At 29.5% G+C, this 25451-nt stretch overlaps 1 protein-coding gene across 1 annotated transcript; it reads right to left on the reverse strand.

Annotated features, from left to right (window-relative positions):
- Positions 1-675: 675 nt before the first annotated feature.
- LOC112682139 (serine-enriched protein-like) lies at positions 676-20837 on the reverse strand. Its single transcript, XM_025552646.1, has 8 exons — positions 20022-20837; positions 17494-17697; positions 14469-14694; positions 13056-13317; positions 8704-8867; positions 5002-5133; positions 4417-4626; positions 676-3348 (listed from the first exon to the last, which is right to left on the reverse strand). The coding sequence occupies exons 2-8, from the start codon at positions 17682-17684 to the stop codon at positions 2887-2889; spliced, it is 1647 nt and encodes a 548-aa protein (XP_025408431.1). The 5' UTR covers positions 17685-17697; positions 20022-20837; the 3' UTR covers positions 676-2886.
- Between the last annotated feature and the right edge of the window lie 4614 nt (positions 20838-25451).

Raw genomic sequence — 25451 nt, forward strand, 5'->3', positions numbered from 1 at the left:
AAAAACCCAAACACGTAATCTCCATATATCGGCCACCATGTACTTCTTGGGATGCACCGTAGTTCCGTATTTTAAATACATACTTAAGCACCAAAAGTTCGCATGCAGTGATAAGGTTTTAATACGATTTTTTCAAATATCTATATTTCCGACTTTTTATCTTTAAAACTAATACACAAAATTGGTACAAATTATATAATTATTAATTATATAATATAAGATAGGTACATAATAATTAGCACAATCATATACACACATATTATCCAATAATAATTTAAAAAAATTAGTGCCTATGTACGCAATAAATACTATACTTCGATAATCTTATTTTAAATTTTTTATGATCACTAAACTAAAACCTAAGTATACAAATATATAATATGTAATATTATGTTCTATGATATTCTTAGCACATAATAACTAAGACTCGGATGTTTTACATTAACATTCACTAATTGCACCCCTTTTCTAATGAATAATATAATTTGATACTCATGAACTATGCATTATTTATACGCAAAGCCATAGTGATGAATAATTACATTGAAGTATGGTGTACACAATTAATGTAATTAATTTAATTAAATTCGCAACTTTGAGTATTTTTTAATATCCAATCCAATTTATAATTAATTATTATAATTAAGTCTTATCGTTTATGTCGGTTGAAAAATATTGAATTTTCGCATAAAAAATAAAAACCTATTTATTCGGTTACAATTTGTTTTAGTGGCTATTTGTTTATTTGTATTAGGTATACACGCAGAACCACTAAATTGACCATTATTTATCCTTATAACGCAGTAGCATATCTGGCTTGAGTCTATGATGGAGGATAGGGGTAAATAAAAACTCACTCGAAAAGAGGGGGACTATATTCCTTTTATCCCCTCTAAAAAAAAATCCTAAATGTGCCCTGGGAGTTAAAACAATATTTAACCAAATTGAAGTAATTATTTTTTTAAATTTACATATTATTTTTAAAAATTCCTAAAAATGTTAAGATCTTAGACACATGAAATTACCAAACAGCATACATTTGGTACTAAAAAACAATGTTTATTTAAAATAATGTTCCACAAAAGAATATCTTGCTAAATCAAAAATGCTATGTTTCTTTATAAGTTTTGTAATTTTATCTTAGTAAATATATAGCAAACCCTTAAACAAACATATCAATTTATGCTAGGGACGATCGCTCTCATCTCCCTGACCCCTCAAATACGCCACTGGTATAACAGTTGATACACTAGGATAGTTGATTAATCTCAGTAATAGTATCGATCAATTCATTACAGATAAATATACGTATGGCTGTAATACACGGACCACCACTAGCCAGCTCGGGTGGCCAAAACAATGGGAAGGACCCGGGTTGACGCACCAATGTAACCTAGTTGACATCAAGGAAGGGTGGAGCCCTATTGTACGCCGAACCGGCTTGTCACTCCGGAAACAATGATCCTCCTCTCCGAGATTAAGGTGCCTACTTCGGCTGCAATGTGGTGTCTATGAGTCGGAATAGTAAACAAAACCACGGGATCCGACACGGTTCTCGTGTCCATGCTCTACAAGGGTACGGGCTCAGGTTCGATACTGTGGTCCCTTTTACGACTTAGACCCAATGGAAACTTTAGGTCTGTACCAGTGCGCCTCTTGAATAACGCTTCGCGTCGATAGAAGATGCACGGCTGTAAGACTCCGGCCAAAACACGGCACTCGATGTATGTCTGTAATTTAGAAGGTGACGTTAAAATATCCCTATTCGTAGTGTCTTTACGGTGTATACGGTTAAATAATAATACGAGGCCATAAATAATATTTATCCAACAAGTATTTACGTCTTACTAAATAGGTTATTTAAATTGTTTATTACGTTTTTTTTAAGAGAACAAATAGAAAATAAAAATACCTGTCGTAATCGTTTGAAATTATTAATTTGTAAAAGTCATTCGTCAATTTTATTTAAATATTATATTTCGAATAAATAACTCATTAACCAAGTAATAAGTAATGACTATAATAATTAATGTTCCAAAAAAAAAGCCAAAATGACGCAATGGATCATTTGTGGTTTTACCGTTGTAAAGTAAGTACCACAGTAAATTTAAATACTCCCACAAAATAACAATTTATCGCAATATTTTTAATTATTTAATGAAACTTATATCAATTTACTTGGTAACCAGGTTTACAGCAATTGGTTCCTATTAGATTTTAGTGCAATTAGATCCGAGTCCTAAATTAATATTATATATAAATAGGAAAGTAGGATTATTTTTAGCAAGGACGATGAACAGCGATTGCGTAAAGATTACCAACCATTTATACTATAATTGCATACACTGCATAAAACGAAGTTAATGTATAAAATAAACATTTTTTCAAAGTATGAAAAAAAAATGGAAATTTGTTTGACCGGTCAACCGTCGAAACGCATACTTCATGATCATCATATATTCACAAAAAAAAATCGGTCGTTACGATGTCGCATGCCTAATAAAATCGAATACGTATATAATATATACCGGGAACCAGTCTGGTCTGTGTTATCATGAAACAATACGCGGGGGAGCACGATGAGGAGTATACGGAGCAGAAAGGATATACGGAGCAGGAGTATGCGTTACTGTCTTGTGTCGTGTCCGACTAGTACTCGCCTATAGCTGGTTCAACGAGAGAGTAGGACTGCGCATAAAAAAAAAAAAAAATCGTCCTGCCCCATCGCCCAACCACTTGTCCGGGCCTTTCGATAGACGTTCGCAATAGGATGAGCGTCGCAGTCATAATTTCTCGTTGAACTGTCTGCATAAAAGTATCGTTACGAAAATGGGATGATGTTGCGTAATCCTTAGATTTATATGTGTATATATGTGATCCTGCCATTTAGGAGGACGTCAAATCGTCCGCCGAATCGTCGTCGCTCGTGTAACAGCTGTGGCTGTTGGTGGAGTCCGAAGACCGGTTGAGCGGATAATAACGGTGATGATGGTGATGTTTTTGCTGCGGCCGCGACCCGTGTTGTTGGTGCGCAATCGATGACGTACGTCGCCTGCGCCGCGGCGGCGGTGGCCGCTGCTGCTGTCCCGCCGTGTCCACGCTACCGCCGCTGCCACCGCTGCTCAACGTCGGCGTGGCCGGTGCAGTTTGCCCGACGCCGGCCACCGATGCGATCGACGGGCCCGCGGCCACGTTTACCTGATGGTAACCTGACTCGTCGTCGTCGCCAGCGCCACCGGCACCGCCGCTTTGTACCGACATGGAACGCGTGCGACGTCTACCGCACCGCAACTGATCTCGGTCCGCAGTCCCGCTTATGGACTCCAACCGCACGCTGTTCGGATCAGCCTGTTCAAACAGATGTTTTGGTGTTTTTATACACGGACTGATCGCGTTATACGAATAATGTCTTTAGCAGATCGTTATACGTTTAAATTCAAAAGAAACGATTCTGGTGAAACATTTGACGAATTGCCGTAACTTCAAGTACAAAACTTTTATTTTTTTGTCCAATAGAAGTTAAAGATTTTAAATCGTACAAAATTATTAGGCGATACGAATTTCGTATAACAATACATTTCGTATAACTATTATTGTAAGAGAATCATTTTCATTTCTATAATGTTAAAAAATGGGAATATTGTCCGTAGTCGACCCGGAGAAAAATCGTCAACGAAATTTGAAATTACAACGAAATAAGTTATGAGACGAAGAAAACCGAAAAAGTCAACTTGGAAATATTAAAAATGAGAGTTATTTAAACGTAAAATGTTAAATGATAAATGTATTTTCTTTTAACAATGTGAACTTAATTAGTTCTTCTTAGAATTACCACTATAACGACAATAATTTTCTATTGTACGTTAAAAAATAATGAATATCTGAATATTTCAAAACTTGATATTTTAAGTTCATCCTATTAAAATACATCATAATATTCGTTATTCTATATTATTTATTTTGTTATTTTGTTCTATTAATTATAAAGTAATAATAACATTTAGCTAATTGATTTTAAGTTCTAAATGAAATAAGGAATGTGTTACATGATGATCGTTTTTTCTTTTCTTTTATCTGTATACACGATTCAACTAAAAAGATTGCTCCGATCATTACCAAATGCGATGTAAAAGATAGAAATCAATTTCAGTTGGTACTTCATTTTTTACTTCAAGGTAATTATTTTTTTTATTTCTCAATACGATTATAGACCTCGATATGACTGTTTCACATAAAAAATGCACAGATATTCATGATATTCTAGATATAAATACACTTATTATACGTATTTATAAATATACTGCTGTGAATATCGTTGTACCTATACTATTTTAAAGTTGTCGAATTGCCCTAATGCCTGTTGTGTGATCAATAAAAATGTATAAGCAGTACTGAATGAACAACCGATACGAATACCTGATAGGCAAGTGCCGACAAAAGGTCCCTGTCGGGAACCACACCCAACGGCATGATTTCGTCCAAAATCACCCTGGCTGCAATCTTGTGGTACTGGATGATGGGCGCGAAATGTTCCCGGAATAACGAACGCCAGTCTGCTTCTTCGGAATCGGGATTATTATTATCGGCAGCATCAGCAGCACATTTTTTCGCCCACATCAGCGCAGCCTGCGTACACGCACACGGAGAACAATGTAAACAGCGGCATGACCAAAAGATAGACTTTCAAGTAAAACTCTAATGCATTGCACATGCATTCCAGTAAAATTCCACTTCAATAATGCTAATAATATTAGCATACATTTTACGTATGTACTAATATAAAAGTTTTATTCGTATTTGTTATTCTTGTTTTGTAATATACATTAATACGTATACCCTCTTCGAATTATACATTATTATTATTCACCGTATAGACATTATTGATTGTAATCAATATAATTGCTTATAAAATACAAGACAAGAAGGTGATGAATAGTTTTACGGCCATTTAAAACATATTATAATATCTAAAGTATATATATACTACATGTATATAATCACCTGGAATTTCGTCAGTTCATCTGCTCGTAACTCGTCCCGTGATAGTATAAGTCGGACAACATGTTGCGGCAGTAAAGTAAACGATCCAAGGGTAAGCACGCGTCCACCATTCTCATCTACGAACTCGAGCACCTTTGGGATTTGCATTCATATGACCCAATTATATCATTTATTTTGTTAATATTTATATACGTTTAGTTACTCACACAGTAAAGTGTAAATATTGTTATTATATTTACAGGTACAAAATAAAAACCATCCAAACATTTCTGCTAAATCAACACAAAACAACATAAAAAAAACCGCCAACACAGCGTCTTATTACAAAATTAATTTTTATTTTTATAAAACAATTGTACACATTTCAATAAAGACATTTACATAGATAAATACATAAATTATCAAACATAAACATCAACATACTATAATTTATAAAATTTAAATTTCATCAGTTTTTCGTATTTACATTTATTAAGTTCAAAGTACGAATATTTTATATTTTTTTATAAATTTATCTACAAGAATAATCGAATACTGGTAAATAAATTGAGTTAATTAATTTGTGTAATAAATAATTTCAAGGACTGGAATTATTTTGTAAATGCATTTCATGCCAAAAATATATGTACAATAAAATGATTAATTTCTTATTACGTCTTCTAAAAGTAATAATTTTGTTTTTCTCATATTTAATTATTTATTAAAGATAAAATATATTAATTATTACATCAGTATATCATTAACTTTACCAATACATAGATTTTCTATTTAATTTATCAATATTAATTTAAATTTTTCATTTTAAAATACTCATCAGTCTTAACTTGAGAAAAAAATTGCTTATAATTTATTTATTATTGGTTTAACATAAACTCATTATATATTTTTAATAGTTGAAGTTTTTTGATGGATTTCATACATGTTTATTTTTAACGTTTTATAAACAAAATAAAAAAAAGATTTCAGTAACATTATTGAATATTATTTAAAACTAATTTAAAATTTAAAATTTTAATTTATAATAAAAATAAATATGTAGATATTTCATATGTTTTGTTTTTTACCTAGAGACTATATAAAATAATATATTTTAATAAAGTACATAATATCCAAGTCCTATAATAATGAAATTATTTTTAGTTATAAAATTTTAAATCACTACTCAAAAACAGCACTATAGAACTGAAAATGTTTATGAAAATAATTACTACTTTTAATATCCTTTTTTACTTTACATTAGTATACAATTATAAGCATTTATGTTGAGTAAATATAATTAAAATATTAGTTTTTGGCATGCTTTTTGAGTTTTATTATAATTCGGATGCAAAATTATATTTTACATAATGCTCAGGTAAAACTCATTGAGGATGATTGCTTTTGGTAATAAAAAAAATGAACAGTTCTTTTATGTATTATTTCTTACAGATATTTAATTAATTATTATTAATAATAATTATAGAAATAATTATTCAAACTCAACAATTTTACCAAATATAGTTTAAATAAATATTTGCATAAATGTTTGCATTAAGTAATTATAATACATGCAAACACTATAGCTAAATATTGAACTTTATTTTCAGTATAATAATTAATAAATTTTGATTGTGTTGAATGAAAATTAATGTTACGTTTTAAAAATTGCAAAAGAGGAAATAATTTTCGTAAACATATAACTAGTATCCAGTAAACTAAACAGTAAGCACAAAAAACAATATTGTGTTCTTGTGAAAATCATCGTCTGTGGTCCGAAAAGTAATTTCCAAAGTCACCGCAGTAGCTTAATGGAAATAAAGATCCCTTTGTACCTACTAGCTGCAAATTCATCGAAACTCTGTTAACCCCCGTGTTTCGTTAATAGAAATAAAATAAAACGTAATCGGGAAACTTGTCAGACTATTTTAGTGGTACCAAAGTTTACACACGTTACATCCACTAATTTCTATAGTATTGATTTACTAAACAGCTATAACTTTATGGTCATTTACAAAATCTATGCCTATTGTAACATAATAATGACATCCTTTAACCTATACATGGTGATCATTATAGTATGGTAAACCTACATACTCGATCAGTACAGAAAAAAAAAATTGCCAACAGTTAGGTAATATGCAATACAAACATACAACAAAAAAAACTAAAACACTGCGCAAAAGCGCCGAAGGTTTATTTGAGCGTTTACACACTTGCATACCTATGCACAAACAAACGCAAAAATACAAAAAAAAAAAAAAAACTGAAATAAAAACAATAATAAAATACGATTAAAAGAATGTAAAAATAAAATAGCACACGCCCGCACACATACATACACGAACACGTCCTCGACAAAATCAACTATAGCAAATATCGCATCCCGAGAGTTTATTTCGATGTATATGTTACCGTCAATGGTGTAAATTAGGTGATAACGTAAATGCCTGCCCAATTTCATAAATGCCTAACATATTAGATGATATCGTCAATGCTTAGGCATTAATTGACAACATAGGCAATGTTGTAAAAATCAAATATTTTGTTAACACATTTACTGCTATGACTAGGAAATTACCTTAATATCAGATACTGATAGACTATGTTGATGATTTTGTTTAGTAAAATATTAAAATTAGGTGAGAAATTTATAAAAATGTATGAATATAAGAAAAATTATACATAATTATTTATTTTCACAATATATATTGTACCATGACACTTTGAATTGCCTAAACTATTAATTTTTTTACAAGCATATCTAATAGTATTATATTATGTATTACATATTCATCTTGTATATCCTTGTGATCCCGCTATTTCATAGGCAGTAGCCTCGCGAACGGTAACTTCTATTAATTTAATAAATCCATTCAACAAACAAAATAATTGTTTTAACATTTTTATCAATCTTATGTTTAAAACAGCCAGGAATTTTCGTCTTCGCTAAGGAAATAATTTTAAATGCATCATTGTCCAGGAATAATGGACATTAACGTTACTTCCTAGTCTACATAGTATACTGTCAAATTTAATCGGAAATGTCGTTATTGGCAAGGAATTTATATTAATTATTTAATTTAAATTTTTGCCGGTAACATATACATGTTAAAAAAATCTCCCGCCCATTTTTTCATTTCAATAAAGCTTTGAAATTATATTATTTACAAGTAAAATATTCTTAATTTGTTTTCTTATTAATTTCGTATTAAATATAAATAAAATCAATTTTTTTCCTAAACATTTTGTTAGCGTTTTCGGTGTCCAAATTCACCTGTATTAAAAATAAAAAAAATGTATTCGTCGAGTTACTCGGTCCGAGTGTGTTCCTTGTAGGTTCGGGAAATGGACGTGGGAATGAATACCCGATGACCATTCATACAAGCAGCAAATGATTACTCGATTTTTCATTTCAGCGAGTATAATACTTTAAATACATCCACAAATAAAAATTATCGCTTACATACATACATAAACAGTAATGGTCTTTCGGTTAGTTCATTATTACTCTCGAGATGGTATATTATGAATATTCGCAATTTGCAACGTCACACGGAAACACAATGTACCTATTCGCACACACGATGTATATAATATATACATAGGTAGTGTATAGAGGGACAGTCAGGGAAGGAGGAGATTGTGTGTGGTGATAAGTAATGCGTCATTGTATTATATTTCTTATGCGGCTAGTAAAACGTAATGGATACAACAGCCCCGTACTTTTTGCACCAGCGATTTGGTGCACTTGTAGTGAATGTAACGTTCAGCGGACGCCAAAAGCGCGCACGCCGTGTCCACGGTTATACCGCCACCGGTGTCGGCAAAACCCGTACACGCGGCTCGCAACTCATCCAACCCGTAACAGTCAGCAGCGTTTAGTACTCCTAACGGAAAAAAAAAAACAAAAACAAAAACAACATAACGCTAAACCAATGAATAGACATCGTATCATTTTATAACGTTGTTTATCTGTGACGTATATAACATACACAAGCATGCATTACGGCGGAAAAACGCGGTTAGAAATATTTAATGAGTGGTTCTAATACAAATACAATTTTTTTTTTTTTAAATTTGCTCAATCAATAATTATAAATAAGAGCTGAATACGCCTTGGCTGTTGGTCAGCGCGTAGATCGTATTTTCTTAGTATATAATTTTATTTGTTAACTTTTACGAAACTATTGTCCAAATTGGCCAACGCTTTAAAAATAATAATATACTCGTACAAATAATAAATAAATCGGTAAACTGAAGTGACAAGAAGCACTTGTGTATTACACTTAAACACAAATATACTTAAGTAAATATTTAAATCGAAAAATGAAAACATTAAAGGACTAATTACTAGTAATTTAGTTAGAAATTATTGATATCAATACAAAAATATTACTGATATTTTTCGTTAAGATTGTCTTCAAATAGAATGTTTACTCAATGTTGTGCTCATTATGGGCTTATGTGTATACTTTTGTACTTAAGTAATTATGAATATTCTATGATAAACGTGACCGTAATAGTAAGCAAGGGTTTAAATTATTGATTATCTACGCGCAAGTGGTGCGAGTGGTGTAGAATCCACACTAGTTCTTAATCCAAGGGTCGGAAAATTTCTTGTAGGAAAAAGTAATTTTTTTTTCCAAAGTTACGAAACCATCATGTTCGAAAAGCCATAATGTTTTGAAAAACAATTATTTTTTTTAGATGTAAATATGACTTCTAATTAAAAATAAAAAAATCTCAATTATATACTAAAAAGCCGCAGATTCCCAATCTCTGTCATGTTTGAACGTAGTGAGACATTATACATATTAAGGATAGTACGAGGGACTTAGGGAGACATAGTGGATTTTGTACCGAAGCATTTTTCTATTTATCTTACTTCTATAACTAATATTAAAGGTGCTGCTTTGAAATATCTCTTTTGAGAAGCATATCACAAGAACAAGCAAAATTCCAAGGTCGGGGACACTCCAAGTGAATGATACTCTTGTACTGGTCTTTTAAATTTGAAACCAATGTACTATTTCTCTAGAAAAAACGATTTTGAGTAAAAAAATGTGCCAGTTGAATCAGTTTATACTTCTGATGATGGTTCATTTAGTAGTAGAACCAAACTTCATTATAAGGTAGACTCAACTTTGAATCGACAATTTAAAGTGCTAAATCATCAGCAAAATCTTATTAATATACTTCGATAACTACGAAATATTTATAAAGCACTAATGTAAATATTTGGTCAATATTTCGAATCACTATGGTTAATATTAATAGAGTAACAATAATATATTTGTTATCATTAATTATAACTAATATTGTATTATAGAAATTCGTTGAAATACTAGATTTCGTCAAAATTTCATTTTTATGCTTAAAAAACTTTTTTGAGACATTCCGATATATTTTTTTTTTTGGCTACAAATTAAATCTCATAAAAAATCTTGTATACAATTTTCTCTATAAGATTAAATTAATCTAATTCAAATGTTGTATTAGTGCGTAGTAAGATACTTTGGAGTGCTGAGTTTAAAACATGATCTCGATGGAAGATTTTTGTAATTTTTTCCCCGTTTTGCCAATTATTTGGAAAATTATTGAGAAATTCAAAAAATTACCCATAACAAATACCAATTATACATAATTTCCTATCAGAAACTTCAACAAAAAATCCTAATTATGATTGTGTTGAACGGGGTTATCCTTCTGGTAAAAATCTTGTACAAAGACGCATAAAAAAAATATAAACACATCATGGTAAAACCAATACATTCCTCGTTTTACTCAGAATCTAAAATATTTGCTTTTCCTTATAAAAAATATCCATAGTTTTATTTTCGTTTAGGATCAATTTAGGAACCTTTTTAAATGATATTACCACAAAGTAAATTAATAACAGATAATATTTTTTAATTCATATTAGGATACGTATATATTAATGTATACGAAGAAGTGCCTACCTCAGACTATAATAATATTAAGAACAAGTGCTTTATTAATGTTATTATTTTAGTTGTCTTAGAAGTTTAGACAGAGAAATGTAGCTATAGTTTTACATTATATACGATACATCGATATTACAAATTTCCTTCTTGTATGCAACAACTTTACACTAAAATAGTATTACCTACTACTAATAAACCCTTTGATAATTATAAGTTTTAATTTAAAAAGCTAATACTTTCTTATTTTAAATAAATTAAAATCAGGATAAAATGCAAAATATAAAGGAATTTATAGGAACTGTCTTTATAACTAAGATGTTTAGTTTATATTGATTTTTAATAAATATAATTAACGTTTGTGCGTAGGAGATGTAGGAAATCGAGACGAATGGAGATTTAGGACAAGGGTGGTCGACCCCATATAGTTGGGAGAAAAGTGAAGTAGAAAAAGAAGAAAAAGATTAAAAAGATTTATTTTTAATAAATAATTATTATTAATAAAATTAAAAAATGGCATACGTATTTACTAACCAACATTTTAAACCTTGAATAATATATCCAATTAGAATAAACTTCAATTACGTACCAAAACGCTGTTAGTTGATTTAAATTAAAAAGTTTTCCTAGATTTTGCTTTCCTTTACATTTAATTTTGCATGAATTAATATGACGTTTGTAATATGGCGTACATTTTTTCAATCACATCGGTGACATGAAACGTGAATTTTATTAAGTAGAGTTAAGTTTTAACTCTTTGAATAAAATAAAATAAAATGTATATTTAAAAATTCTTTAACACGAGATATTTTTTATTTAACAACACCTATAGTATACCTACTACTAAATTGTAGTAATTCATGATACACGGTTCTTTGAGTATCCCAGGGGCCAGAGCAGAGTATGGGAAATACGTGAATATTTTGTTTTAAAATTATTTTTATGCAAATTATAAATATTAGATCTAGAAAATGAGGGTTTAAAATTTTAGATTTTGAGTGAAAATGTATTGATTTTGCTATGTATTTTATTTTGTTGGCGATTTTGTACACGATTTCGATCAGGAGTTCACTATCAACGGTTAGGTTTCTGATAAAAATTAAATGTTATAAAATTGGTGCTTTCGAGTGGTCAAATTTGTCATTGACGAAAATAGAATAAGTTTGTTAACTATTAAACATAGAATAAGAGTCTTGAGAGACTTTAGTACTCCAAAACGTATTTAAACCTCCTTCAGAAAAATATATAAGGGTCTATGGATAACCCTTATAATTTTCACCGTTTCTTCTTCATTGTTGCAGTTTTTTCCTACACAATATATTTGCTACCAAACACATTATATTTATATAAACATGATTGGGGTTTAACCTTCTAAGAATTTTTGCTGTCTGACCTTTTGAGGCTCAAAACATTTGTGTACGCACTCAAATATTTGCATGAACTATGAAGTGTATTATAATATCTATAATATCTATTCTCACCACTACGAAACCTGAGTATCAAATAAAGCCTTATTTATATTTATCTAGGATTCTAGATAAAATTTATTTTAATACAAGTAAACTGCAATACATGTATATATTCGATAAATGATGTATATTTACATGTATACCAGTAGCGTATCCCAGAAGGGGGGCTAAGAGGGATATAGCCACCCCCTTATGGGTCATGTTAAAATATATGTATTAAACTAGTTTACAACTATATGGTATTTAAATATTTGAAACATTTGGTGCTAACTAAATGTTGACGAACAACGGGTATTTGTCATTGGTAAATGTATTACTTCTACCGTGATTGCTACTATATTTTTGGTGGTTATCGTGAACACTGTGGTGCCTCTCGTCTAACACTTTTCTAACATTTTTTAATCACTATAGTTTTTATACCATGTGCTACCGCAACTCATCACCGTTAATTTATTATTATTATTAATTGTGTTTTAAAAAATGTTATTACAAATATTTTAAAATTTGGTAGTGGTGAAGGGGAAGAGGTAATGAAAAAAGTCTCAAAACCTTTCTTTTCTTACCTGCCCAAAAAAGTTTTTAGCCTTTACCGTTTAAAAATCCTGGATACGCCACTGATGTATACTACTAATACTACAATTATTATACTCTGACGTGTACATACCTAATAACGTTCGTGGTTGTAATGTCACACATCCTGTATGTACATATTCAACTAACTGTCGAAAAACATCGGCGTCGAATTCTTCAATTACAATCACTGTCGAAGATGTCACACTCGTCGAAGTATTATTTACTATCGATGTTGTTCCAGCAGAACTTCCTCGCTTGTACTTCGACCAAGATGTTGATGTGTTGGTTCCGGTAGACGACATTTTACTGTTGTTTTTAATACTATTCCTATTTGGTGGTGATTTTTGTTGTTGCTGTTATTCAGTTTTTATCGAAAACAACATAAAATACAAGTATACATTAACTATAAAAATTTATAGTTAAATAAAATAATTAAATATTCAATATTTTTACTTTTAAAGATCAAATTTCAACATATTTTATTACAAATTTGGACGACCAAAACCTATATTATTAATATTCCTTTTATACATACATTTAGACAAAAAATATTTTTGTATTGATTATCACAACAAACATTTATATTATTACACGAAGTAGTCTTCGATAAAAAAAACTAAAGATCTGAGTTCTACAATTAATACTTTTTATAACATTGTTGTGTACAATTAATAATTTCAAACATAGAGTAGTAGAATTTAGGTCGTAAAAGTAGTTCAAGAATTTAAAAGTAATAAATTCCTCTGAATTGTTTTTCTTATGATGATGAATATTAGAAAATTTGGAAAAAATAAACACGTAAACATTTCCTTATACGTTTGATATTTAGAGTAATAAGTTTAAAGAATCTGAAATTAATAGATTTTTTAAGTTTTGATTTACCTCATTATCCTAATATAATATATTGATTATAAATTATAATTACATCACTGTGAATTGTACAAATTATGTAAATACGTTTTTAAAAGATTAATCGTTATTTAATAAGCTTTGAGGATAAATACTTCAAATACTTTAATATAATTGAATATAATTAAACTTTAATACCTTATTATATTATTATTAAATAATATCCGAAGATTAAAATTAAAATTAACTAATATATTATTACTTAATAAATATTAAAAAACGAATTCCAGTTCCATACAAATTTAGAGAAATAATTGTATTGAGTCTTCAACATTTACAATTACGTTAATCTATATATTCTTTGTTCAGAAAATTTAATTTAAAATGTTATAATCGTGTCTAAATTAAGAATGTATAAATTGTTTTAACACTCGTAATAATTTGCAATCATTGTAGTAGTACTTAAATGTCCCACAACCGTAGTGGATCAAGATATTACTATACGAGTAAATTTCTGTGTTGGTTATTATTGAACGCACTACTAACTGTAGACATAATCTTAAAATAATTTTAATTGCCTACTCGAATAACGTTAAACGTGTTTACTATTTATCATAATTAATAATATATCAAGAGTTAAATTATTCACACAAACCCGTGATTGATACTGCTGTTGATTGTGTTGAAATATTAACAATGGTTCTGAACTCCGTTTCAATAGCATTCTTAGTCTGTTTTGTTGTTGAGGACTTTGACTCCCGCTTGCCGCACTAGATAACTGCTTAATTAAGCCTCCACTTCGTTTCGATGAGCCAATCCCAACTGAGTGTTGGTGTTGTATTTGTTTGCCACTCGTGTCGTATAACATTTTATAAAACACTCTAGTGTATAAAATAGCATTTAAAAAATTATTATATACAATCATAATAAGTCATTTTTCATTTTTTTTTTTTTTTTTATAGGTAATTAAATTTTTTTAGTTTTTTTCATACTATTGTTGTAGTACTTAAGAAAAAAAGGGTTAAACAAAAAAATATTATAAACACAAATAAATTAGATACATAATTTTTAATGGGTATATGTATTTATATTTTATATATTGTAAGCAGTTAAAATGGTAAAAGCAATAACTGAATAAAACTAATATACTCAAACTATGATCAATGTAAGTGCCATTAGAGTTCACATTCAAATTTGTATTTTGATAAAATGTTGAAATTAACTATAGTGTATTACTGTTAAAAAAAAATCCAGCGATACATTAGTATTATGATTGTTTTTTTATAAAGAAATGATTCAACAATTTCAGAAAGCTTTATTATAAACTGAAAACTTTATTAAATTATACTTTCAAGAAGTCATTTTATATAATACGCCGTATTGTTTTCCAGAAACTACATAAAATACGTACTCAAGAAATTATAAAACTGAAAATACATCCTTTTTTAATAAAAAAGATTTTGATTACTTTGTTGTAATGGAAAAAAACATTATCTTGGGGACTAATATTTTCACCGAAACTTTTCTTTAGTAAATAATATTTATGTATTCAATTTTTATTATATTATCATATTTAAATTATTTGTAGAATCTTTATTTATAAATGTATTAAAAATTTGTTATTTTATATTAGTTGAAAATGTATAATAAAACAATAAATTTAAATAAAAATTAAAAATTAGTAAATGATTAAACTAATCGTTAATTTATATAGAAATAAATAAATAATATTTAAATGAAGGCTTACATTGGTGCAATTCATGAACTATTCCGGTTATTACTAATTTTATAAAATTGAAAAATGAGCTCCAATGTCACATATTATAATATATTAAATTAATATTATTTATTATATATTTAAAAGAAAAATAATTCATAGTTTGCCTGTATAATAGCTGAAATATATAATAAATTTACTTATACAAAAGTGTATTACGTAATTACTGTTCGATGAAAATAGTCGAATAATAAAACAATAACATCAATTTTAAGTTTAAATCTATTTTTATCTACTTTCATCGGTAATAAATAATCAATATTCTTTATAATAATATAAAAAAAACGAATTCTACCAAAGATGGTTCATTTTTAAACAAATGTAACACGTAGTTATATGTTTATACATATACAAATACATGAATAACCTTATTGAAATATTTTCTTTGGTTATTCAATCTTTTTATTTTTCCTATAAATAACTATATTATTGCATTTTAAATAGTCTAATTTAGTCTATCTTATGGATTTATTAAATACAATACTTGGTTCAAGACTATTTTATAAAATAATGTATCAATGTATAAATATTTTTATTTTTTTGATTAACAATGAAATAATTTGCAAAATTACAAAATAAATACAAGCGTTAAGTTTTGCCTGTAGCGTCTAAACACAGAACCAGACGCATTGTCACTAGATACATGAATTTTATTTATATATGGCCGTTTTTCTACTTGTGTTTAACGTTAAGTGTTTAAGACTACTAGTCTGGACCCATGTTGCATCCATACACCCTACGTATTAATGATGTTAAAAAAATGTATGTTTTCATCAACCGAGAATGAAATATTAATTGAATTGGTTGAACAAAATAGAAAGATTTTTGACAGTGTTAACCATAAACACAAAATGTTAAACTAAAAGAAACAATTAAGAAATACATTTCAGAATAAGTTGGTAGAACAGGTATGTAAAAATATACTAACACTAAATCATTAAAAATGTTTTTATACAAAATTTTTACTAGTTCGATCACTAAATGTATATTATTTAACGTAATTATTTAACATATATTACTATGATTTTAATCATAGTAATAAAATGGAAATTATTTTAATTTTTTTAATTTATGGAAAATTAACTATTTCATTTTTTTTTTATATATATATAAAAACTACAAAACTGTGAAGAAACATCAAGGATACATATATGAAAGAAAAATAAATGACAACTAGGTCAGCTATTTTTGAAAAATGTAATAGGACATTGTCACACTTTCGTCATTTATGGATTTATTTGAATACGAAAGAAAGTAATGAAAATATATATATTATTTTATAAATTGTATATTAAAATTGAACTTTAAAATTTTTAGAACTAAATCAAATTTTGATAATCAAGAAATTGATAATTCTACTTCAACTGTTCACGACGGAGATGACACACAAAATTACGATGACATATTAGAACCTGTAGATTTACAATCAATATCATCGTACGGAGGAAAAAGAAAAAAAAACAAAAGATTCAAAGAAGATAAACTTAGTGTCATTTTAGCAAAAAAATCGAAAGGTACATAAGAGATATTTTACCACAGAATAAATATATATATATATATATATAATAAATATATATTTATTCTGTGATCTTACTTTCAAAAATCCAACCTCAAAATGACATTCTTGTCTGGACTATAAACAGTCAGCATGAAAAAGGAAATTGTAGACAAATGCGTCTTGACACGGCAAGGAAAACGTAGTTATCAGTCGGCAAAGAGGGGTGTACTACTCGACCAAAAAAATAGAATAGAATGGATTGACTAAACTAAATTACTTTACTAAACTACTCGACTAAATCGATCTGTTCATACATGATTAGTTACTAAAATATTCGCTACTTGACTAAATTACTGGCATAGTCTGAACTAGCCTTAAAAGTAATATTAACGAATTATTACTAACCGGCTTCTGGCCGCAAGTATTGCTTTGACTGCGCACACCGGTTCTCGTGTTTCTCCAACTAAAAATGTAACGTCACAAACTTCTGGAATGGCCGCAAGAAATTTCAAATCGTCAGCCAATCCACCTTTATATTCAAACAAAGTCTCGTCTATTGCTGTGGACGTTGTCGTAACAGTATATTGTTGCTCCATCTTTATAATTGTTCTATATTGGTATACATAAAAAAATAGATTTAGTTTAGTTTATTAATAATTTAATTTTGAAGACAGTATTATATTTTATGGCTATAAAACAATTTCAGTAAATTAATGAGTTAATTAGTTGATTATGTCTACTCATTGTAATTCAAAATGTTTATTGTATGATAAATTTTCATGAAGCGTATTTTATTTATTGTTTGAAGTATCATCTATTGATTTTATGTTTTGATTATGGATTGTATTTTTTAATTAATTTAACATACTTAATAAGTTCATATCACATTTTAAAGTTGAACAAATGCTCCAAGAACCTATATATTGTTTTTTATATTTTAAAAACTAGATTTATACAAAATATTTTCTAAATTCAACACGTAATTTTTAGAAACATTTATTTGTATTTGTTATATTTTAATAACTACCTTTATTTTATTTTGTCAGCTGAAATAAACAATGATAACGAACAGAATCTGTATAGTTTTCAATATTTTTTTCATTTTATTTTTAAAATTCACATATTATTATTATGTTTATTTTGATAGGGACTTTGTAAATTGGGTATATAATATATATACTCGAATATTCAATTTTTTTCTAAACGTTTATTAAACAAATATCAGTGTTAATATTTTCAGCTGGTGTATCGAATTTCAATCACTATTTTTTATATTATAAAAATCAAATACCTATAATTTCTATAAACATAAAATACGACTAAACAAAATATTGAAAAATATTAATGATTTTTTAATATGATATATGATTTTTGGATCAATGACACGTTCTACAATGTACATAAATATATACATGTATCTATAACATGTTCTTTTTCTTACTTCGCTATAAATGTTTGTTTAGGCTGTTGACTTAAAAAAGAAAAAAGAAAGTTTCGTAAGGTAAACCTCGGGTATTTTAGATATCAACTGATCGTTAATTGATATACATTAATAATAATAATCATAACTCTAGTATTATTTAAATTTGCAGTATGTTGTGTGACAAATTAAGAGTAAATATGAACACAAAACTTTTACAAATTTCAATTGAAAAAAAATTCGTTACTTATAATAACCAATTAATTGAGTTTCTTGAATGTTGTTTTAAGTTATAGTTTACTCGTATAATCAATTTGAATTGTAATTTTTATTTATCAAAGGTTTATTGGTATGTGAACAAAAAATATTACTATATAAATTATTATTAAATATAACCACTAAATAGAAATAATATACTAACAAATTTATTTAATCCTATTATATAAGAGGATCAACATCCCAGGATTTTTTTATCTTTATAATGACTAAGATTATAAAGTCTTTAAATTTCAACTTTTTAATCATTTTTTTATTCATAAGAGTCTTCCTTAGTTGTTAATAATCAAAATATATTTGTAAGGGAATAAACAAAATAATTACCCCTTGTATATATATTAAAATATTAATACATATAATTATAAATTTATAAATCACTTTTACGAAAAAATCTACTGCAACAAGTATCACTATACGTTACGATAATATTGTCTACCATTTTATATGAAAAGAATATCTACGATAGACGGATTTACAAAAAGGTTAACAGAAAAAAATTATAATAATATATTAAAAGAGCATAGATATTTACTTATTAATATTTTAATTTAAAATATAGTGAGGGATTAACTTATTGATTAACTCTTGAAATGCGATTTAAAATATCTTAAATAGGATCATTTACTCAAAGGAAATGGTTCGAACATGAAAAATATTATACTGTGAAAAGCAACGATTAATTTTGGTTGGAAATGTACAGTTAAAAAATGAAAAGTTAAGATAGTATTCGTAAAAATGGTAATGCAATCTATCGTTTCGAGTATCCCATGCGTCCTTTTGAAACGCATCCAGATGCAGTTTTATAGTTTATGTCGCTGCTGTACATCTTAATCGACGGTCGGCAATAAGGGTGATAAATAAAAAAAAACGTAAAATAACGTAATGAACTCGAATTAATTCTAGAAGTTAGTAGATAGAAATCTAAAAGAATACGTAAATCCGTACACGCACATGTATAACACAACGGATGGGAATAGCGGTACAACGGTATCGCTACTCGTATTACACATACGAGCATTAGGGTGGGCGGGTGGGTAAGTAAGTGCACGGAATCGAAACGTAACAAAATCGGAATCGTAACGAAACAGTGTGCCGATCGTCCCCGACACGGACCTAGTGTTCGCGACAACACGGCCGTACGGAAACGAGAGCGATAAAAAAAAAAAAAAAAAACTACGTAGTGCCACGCGGTACCGTACGCCGCGGACGACGGCGGTTGACGTTTTCGATGACTTACCGTGTGCAGAGCGGCGCGGCGGAGTCCAGACGTGCACGCGCGTCCCGGCGACGGCGAACGCGTCCGCGGTACAAGGGTCCCGCGCGCAATTTGGTACGCCGCTCGAGGTCGGCAAAAACGTTTACGAATACGGGCGCACGCGGCGCGCGCCCGGTGTCGACGACGAATTATAACGACGCCGGACCGACTACTGCTGCTGCCCTGTGCGGGAAGGGTGGTGACTGGCGGTGGATGGGCACGTCGCGGCCAGGGTAACCCTTCACCTGTGCCGTCGTAACGGTGCGAGCGAACGACAACGATAACGAGAAATGGACAACGACGACGCGGACGTGCGCGTACAATCCCCGGTCGCTTGGAACGCGGCGTTGACGTTAACGGCAACGGCGGCGGTGGCGGTAAACGATAAGAGATGGTTGCAGCGGAAGTGCGGACGGGCGGAAGGGAAGAGCGGTTACGCGTTACGGAAAAGCGAAAGCGGAGGGAAACAAGCGTGCTCCAGCTGCAAAAGCTCCGCGGCCCGATCACCGGCGGCCCGTGCATGTTCGCCAATCGATATATATGTATAATATCCTCTACACGAACGTGCTACGCTCGTGACAGCAAATCGAACTGTGATAAACGCGTCACTCCGTCACCGGTACTAGTACTACTCCTACTACTACTACTACCACCACCGCAACTACTACTGTTATTATTGTTTTTGTTAATGATTATACTATTGTGTGTACGCGAGACACGTTGTGTACCGCCTTCGCGAGAGAGCAAGCTTCTTCCGCCCCCGCGACCGCACCCCGATTGCTACCCGATGTTGCGCGTAGTTTTTCACCGGATTCGATTCTATCGCGTGACGCGTTCGAATGACCCACTTGTACACCACCATTTCGTATACATATCTATAGTATAGATTGTGTACGGGCTTGTTTGAATCGACTTGGTTCCTATTTTACATTTTTTTTTTTTTTTTTTAACAGAATATTAAGTACTATAATATAACTACATATATAAATGATTCTTTTGTCGCACTCGTTCGTCGAAACTGCTCATCTGATTATCTCGGATTGTTTTTTCTAATGTAATAGTACCTACTTCGCGGATCAGGTTTTAGGCTGAATCTCAATTCTGTAAGTTAGTTGAGTAATTATTTATTGATCATTTATTTTTCCGTATTCCATGGTGCAGCGCGACAAAATAAATACAATAGTGCCTGGGTTTTATGTTAAAACTATAAATTAGACAACGGCTAGGTAGCTAAACAAAAAGCTAAACACTTTTTAAACATACCAGCAAAAAAAACTTGCAGCCACTCCTAAACTCGGGTTAAAATGAAAAGGGAAACGATGATTATTATTATTTTTTTTTTTATTTGCTCATATTAAACTAACATAAAGATAAACATTTATTTTCACGTGCAAAGCCGGGTAAATTCAGCTGGTATTTTATAAATCGTATTTTTCGTCTCAATATTTTTGTTATTTGGCCTAAAATTTAGAACACAGAATGCTAGATCAATTTAGACCCTAAGTTGATTTAACATTCTGTGTCTTGTTTTTTTTTAACCGATTCGTTGTTCATTATATTTATACTAGTTACGTTCAACCAAATATACATTGATTCTTATTTTGAACAAATACAATTTTCCCATACTTCTAAAACGTTCGAACAACTCTATTTCAAAAGTAAATATTTGTTTTAACTAGCGAAACGTGATAAAATGTAATCAGTCTACTCATGCTAACCGCTAGCTGAACCTCGGTATGTATATGTATAATAGCATAATGTACTAAAAGTGTCCCTACTTTAATCTACCACGTTCTGTGATTTTGCCTGTTCTCGACCCTGTTCTGAGCTTAGTAATAAACCTGCCACCCTTGGATATCGACGTTTCACGGACACCGACATCATCGTTATTGTAGAATGTACATTTCACGTGTCCCGGAATAAAATGCATAAATATAATTTAACGTACATATGAATCACCAAAAAGCTCAGTAAAAAATGACCTAAAACTAAATCAATTAAAATACATATTGCCGTTTCTGGATATGTGGATGATTTAGATATTAAACAACAGGGTCGTGCTTAGACCTTTTTTCGGAAGGGGTTCAATATTTTTATTACCACGTATTTCAAATGTATTTTTTTCACATTATAATAAATTAGGTAATTTTATAGTTACTAGATAAATTATTAATAGATTATATATATATAACTCTAACAAATTTTTATTATATTGAATTTAAATTGTGTAAAAATATTAATCAATACTGCTCTTTCGTTAAAATTTTGAAGGGTTTAAATACCCAAACACCATCTAGGCACATCCTTGTTATACATTATTCCTTCTTGAAAGTACTTTTTACAATATTACTATAGATATTATCGTTTATGATGAATTTACATTTAACAAGAAATCGGTTGAAACCTAGACATCCTCCTGATGTCTCGTTTAACAACAATAAATAATTTATATACATTTATTATTTTATGTTATATCCTATTAATGTATAATTTATTTTATAAATCTATGTACATTTTTGTAAATCATACTAGAAGTAATAATACTATAAATGCAATACCTATTGGGTACAGAGAGCCGTGTCAAACATTTTAGCGCCACGGGGCAAAATTTTTTTTACGGGGCCACTGGGCAGAGGTAGAATATGAAATGCAAATAAGGGCGCTCCCTTACTTTTAAAAAACTACGACGCCCGGGGGCTATTTCCCCCTTTGACCCCCCCCCCCTTAACACGGCTCTGTGGGTACAACATTTTTCGAGAGAGAATGTTTTAAAAATTATTCGTTATTTATGATATATTATTACATTGATTTAAAATATATTTATACATTTATAATAAATATAATTAAGTTTTAATTATAAAAATCATTTTTGAATTTTTTTATTTTTAGTTTTTTAAATTATTTTATTTCAATAAAAAAATAAATATAAGTATCGTATTAATAAAAGTTGTCATGCATAATAATAAGTGGAAGATAAATTAACTTGTGTTACGTGTTAATTATTATTTTAATATTACACATATGCTTAGTACTTATAAAATATGTTGTATATTTTTCGAAATTTGCTGCAACAAACCTTTAATAATATATTATATATAGTCATAAGTAAAATATCAAATATTATGCGATTTCTCTACGGTCTACGGGAATCCAATTTAGATTTAACTACATTATATTTTACAATACTCTGAATACGAATTTGTGTGTAAAATATATATAAACATCAGGGTGGCGGAACAAAAATGACACATAATTTTAAAAATTTTAGAACTTCGCTCGTTATGCCTGCCGGCTCCGCTCACAAATTCGAATGCCACTGCGTGGCACTTTTCGATGGAATGGGGCTTCACCCAAAAGGAAATTATAGTCTAAGCCAGCGGTTCTCAAACTGTGGTACGCGTACCACTATTGGTACGTGAAAGACAACATGGTGGTACGCGAAAGTCCAGGTATGACAGAACGGAAATTAAAATTCAATATTTAACTCATATATTAATTTCAAAACACTAATAAACTATAGTCATAAGCATTAGTGATTCTAAATGTTGCTGATCGAGTGACGATCTTAATTTTGTTTTTATTACTTTAAGCTTAGAAAATACTCTTTCACAAGTGACTTGAGTTGATGGCAATACCATTATGTATTTAAAAACCTAATTCAAATTGTATTACATTCCATAATGACGAGATAGTTAGGTAATTATTTTAAAAGCATATGCTATACATTTCCAACAGGTATTACAATTTAGCGAATTAAGTTCATCTTTTGAATCAGATATCACTACTTCATCTATAATAAAACCTTCACCATCATTATCGTTCATTATGCCATGTTTTTTTGGAATAATATTAAAATAATAAGAGGCAAATTGTTTCTACTTATATAATACAGTATCTCTATTAACATCAGATCACTTTGTTATAGTTATCCAAATACCCATAACATATTCTTCAAACTTTTCGATGTATTCGTATATTTTTGGATCTAACCATTTACATCCTTTAATAAATTTTCATTTGGAATTAATTGTTCTTCAATACTATTTAATATCAAGATCATTCATCCATAATAATTATAGGTAATTTAGATTTATCGAACTACAGCACAATTAAAAAACCTGACTAAGATAATAAGAAGTACGATTTACTTATTCTAGCAATAGATTTAAAAATTAAAAGTTATAATACTTTACGACCACGTGCTCCTCGTAATTATTATATCCAAACACGTTTCGTTGCATTTAACTATACATATAAAAAAAATGACGGGGGCCCAGGCATTGATTGCTGCCTAGCTGCCTTGGCCAGGCCAACACTGGTTTCCAACATAATCAAACATTGTATACCATTATTTTATTATTTTAAATATATTACCATTAATTATAAATACTAATACTAATATTTATAATCAATAGTATTACATACATTTTTGTTTTGATCAAAAAGGGCTTATGTTAAATTTGGTCGAAAATTGAATCGACCGAAAAGGGAAGGGTACGATTTGGATTGAAAACAGACTTGCTCATTTGTAAGGTGTGTGAGTGTGCGCATGTGCAGGCAGGGCCGAACTGGGCTGGCGAGATACCGGAAGTTTCCCAGTAGGCCGTTAGTACTCGTTGGAAAGTTTTTTTTTAGGTTTATCAGTTTAGGCTTATTATGGCGACAAACATAGACGCATTTTTTAATGCGATTGCATTAGAAATTATCTAAAACTATAATTATATTAAAACTATATTCAACTTTATTTATAAATAAACGGTCTTTTAATTTTTTATAACAATATTAAGTGTTTAAATTTTCAAAATAATATATAATCATTTTATATGAAAACATACGTTTTTTTTTAGGTTTGTTTTTATACCTGTATATCTAGGTGGGCCGTTTTTTTTATTTTCTCGGTAGAAATGTCTGACCCTGTGTGCAGACACGGATACAAAAAGAAGTATAGGGGCATCAGCAAGTTTCAAAAAATATACAATCTATCTTATAGGTACCCGGCAAATATATCATATAAACATAATAACAAACATGCAACACAAGTTAATTTATCTTCATTATTATTTTGTATGATAAATGTTATTAATACGATACTTATTTATTGTTTTATTGAAAATAAAATATTTTAGAAAACTAAAAGAACAAAATTCAAATTTAATATTTGTAACTAAAATTTAACTATATCAATACAATAATTATTTTTAGCTTTTGATCTAATTAATTCATAAATAAGTTAATTTTCGGTTCGAAAACCTGAAATTGTAATACAATATCAAAAGCATTTTGCTTAAATTATGTACAAAAAAATTTTAGTATAGTAATGATATATTTCTATCATTAGCAAGAGCAAATGTGTTTAAAATGTCTTTACTATTAATATTAATTGATATATCTCTCTTAATATGTATGACATAT

The sequence above is a fragment of the Sipha flava genome, unplaced genomic scaffold, assembly GCF_003268045.1.
Source record: "Sipha flava isolate LNK unplaced genomic scaffold, YSA_version1 1_pilon_pilon, whole genome shotgun sequence".
Classification (NCBI taxonomy): domain Eukaryota; kingdom Metazoa; phylum Arthropoda; class Insecta; order Hemiptera; family Aphididae; genus Sipha; species Sipha flava.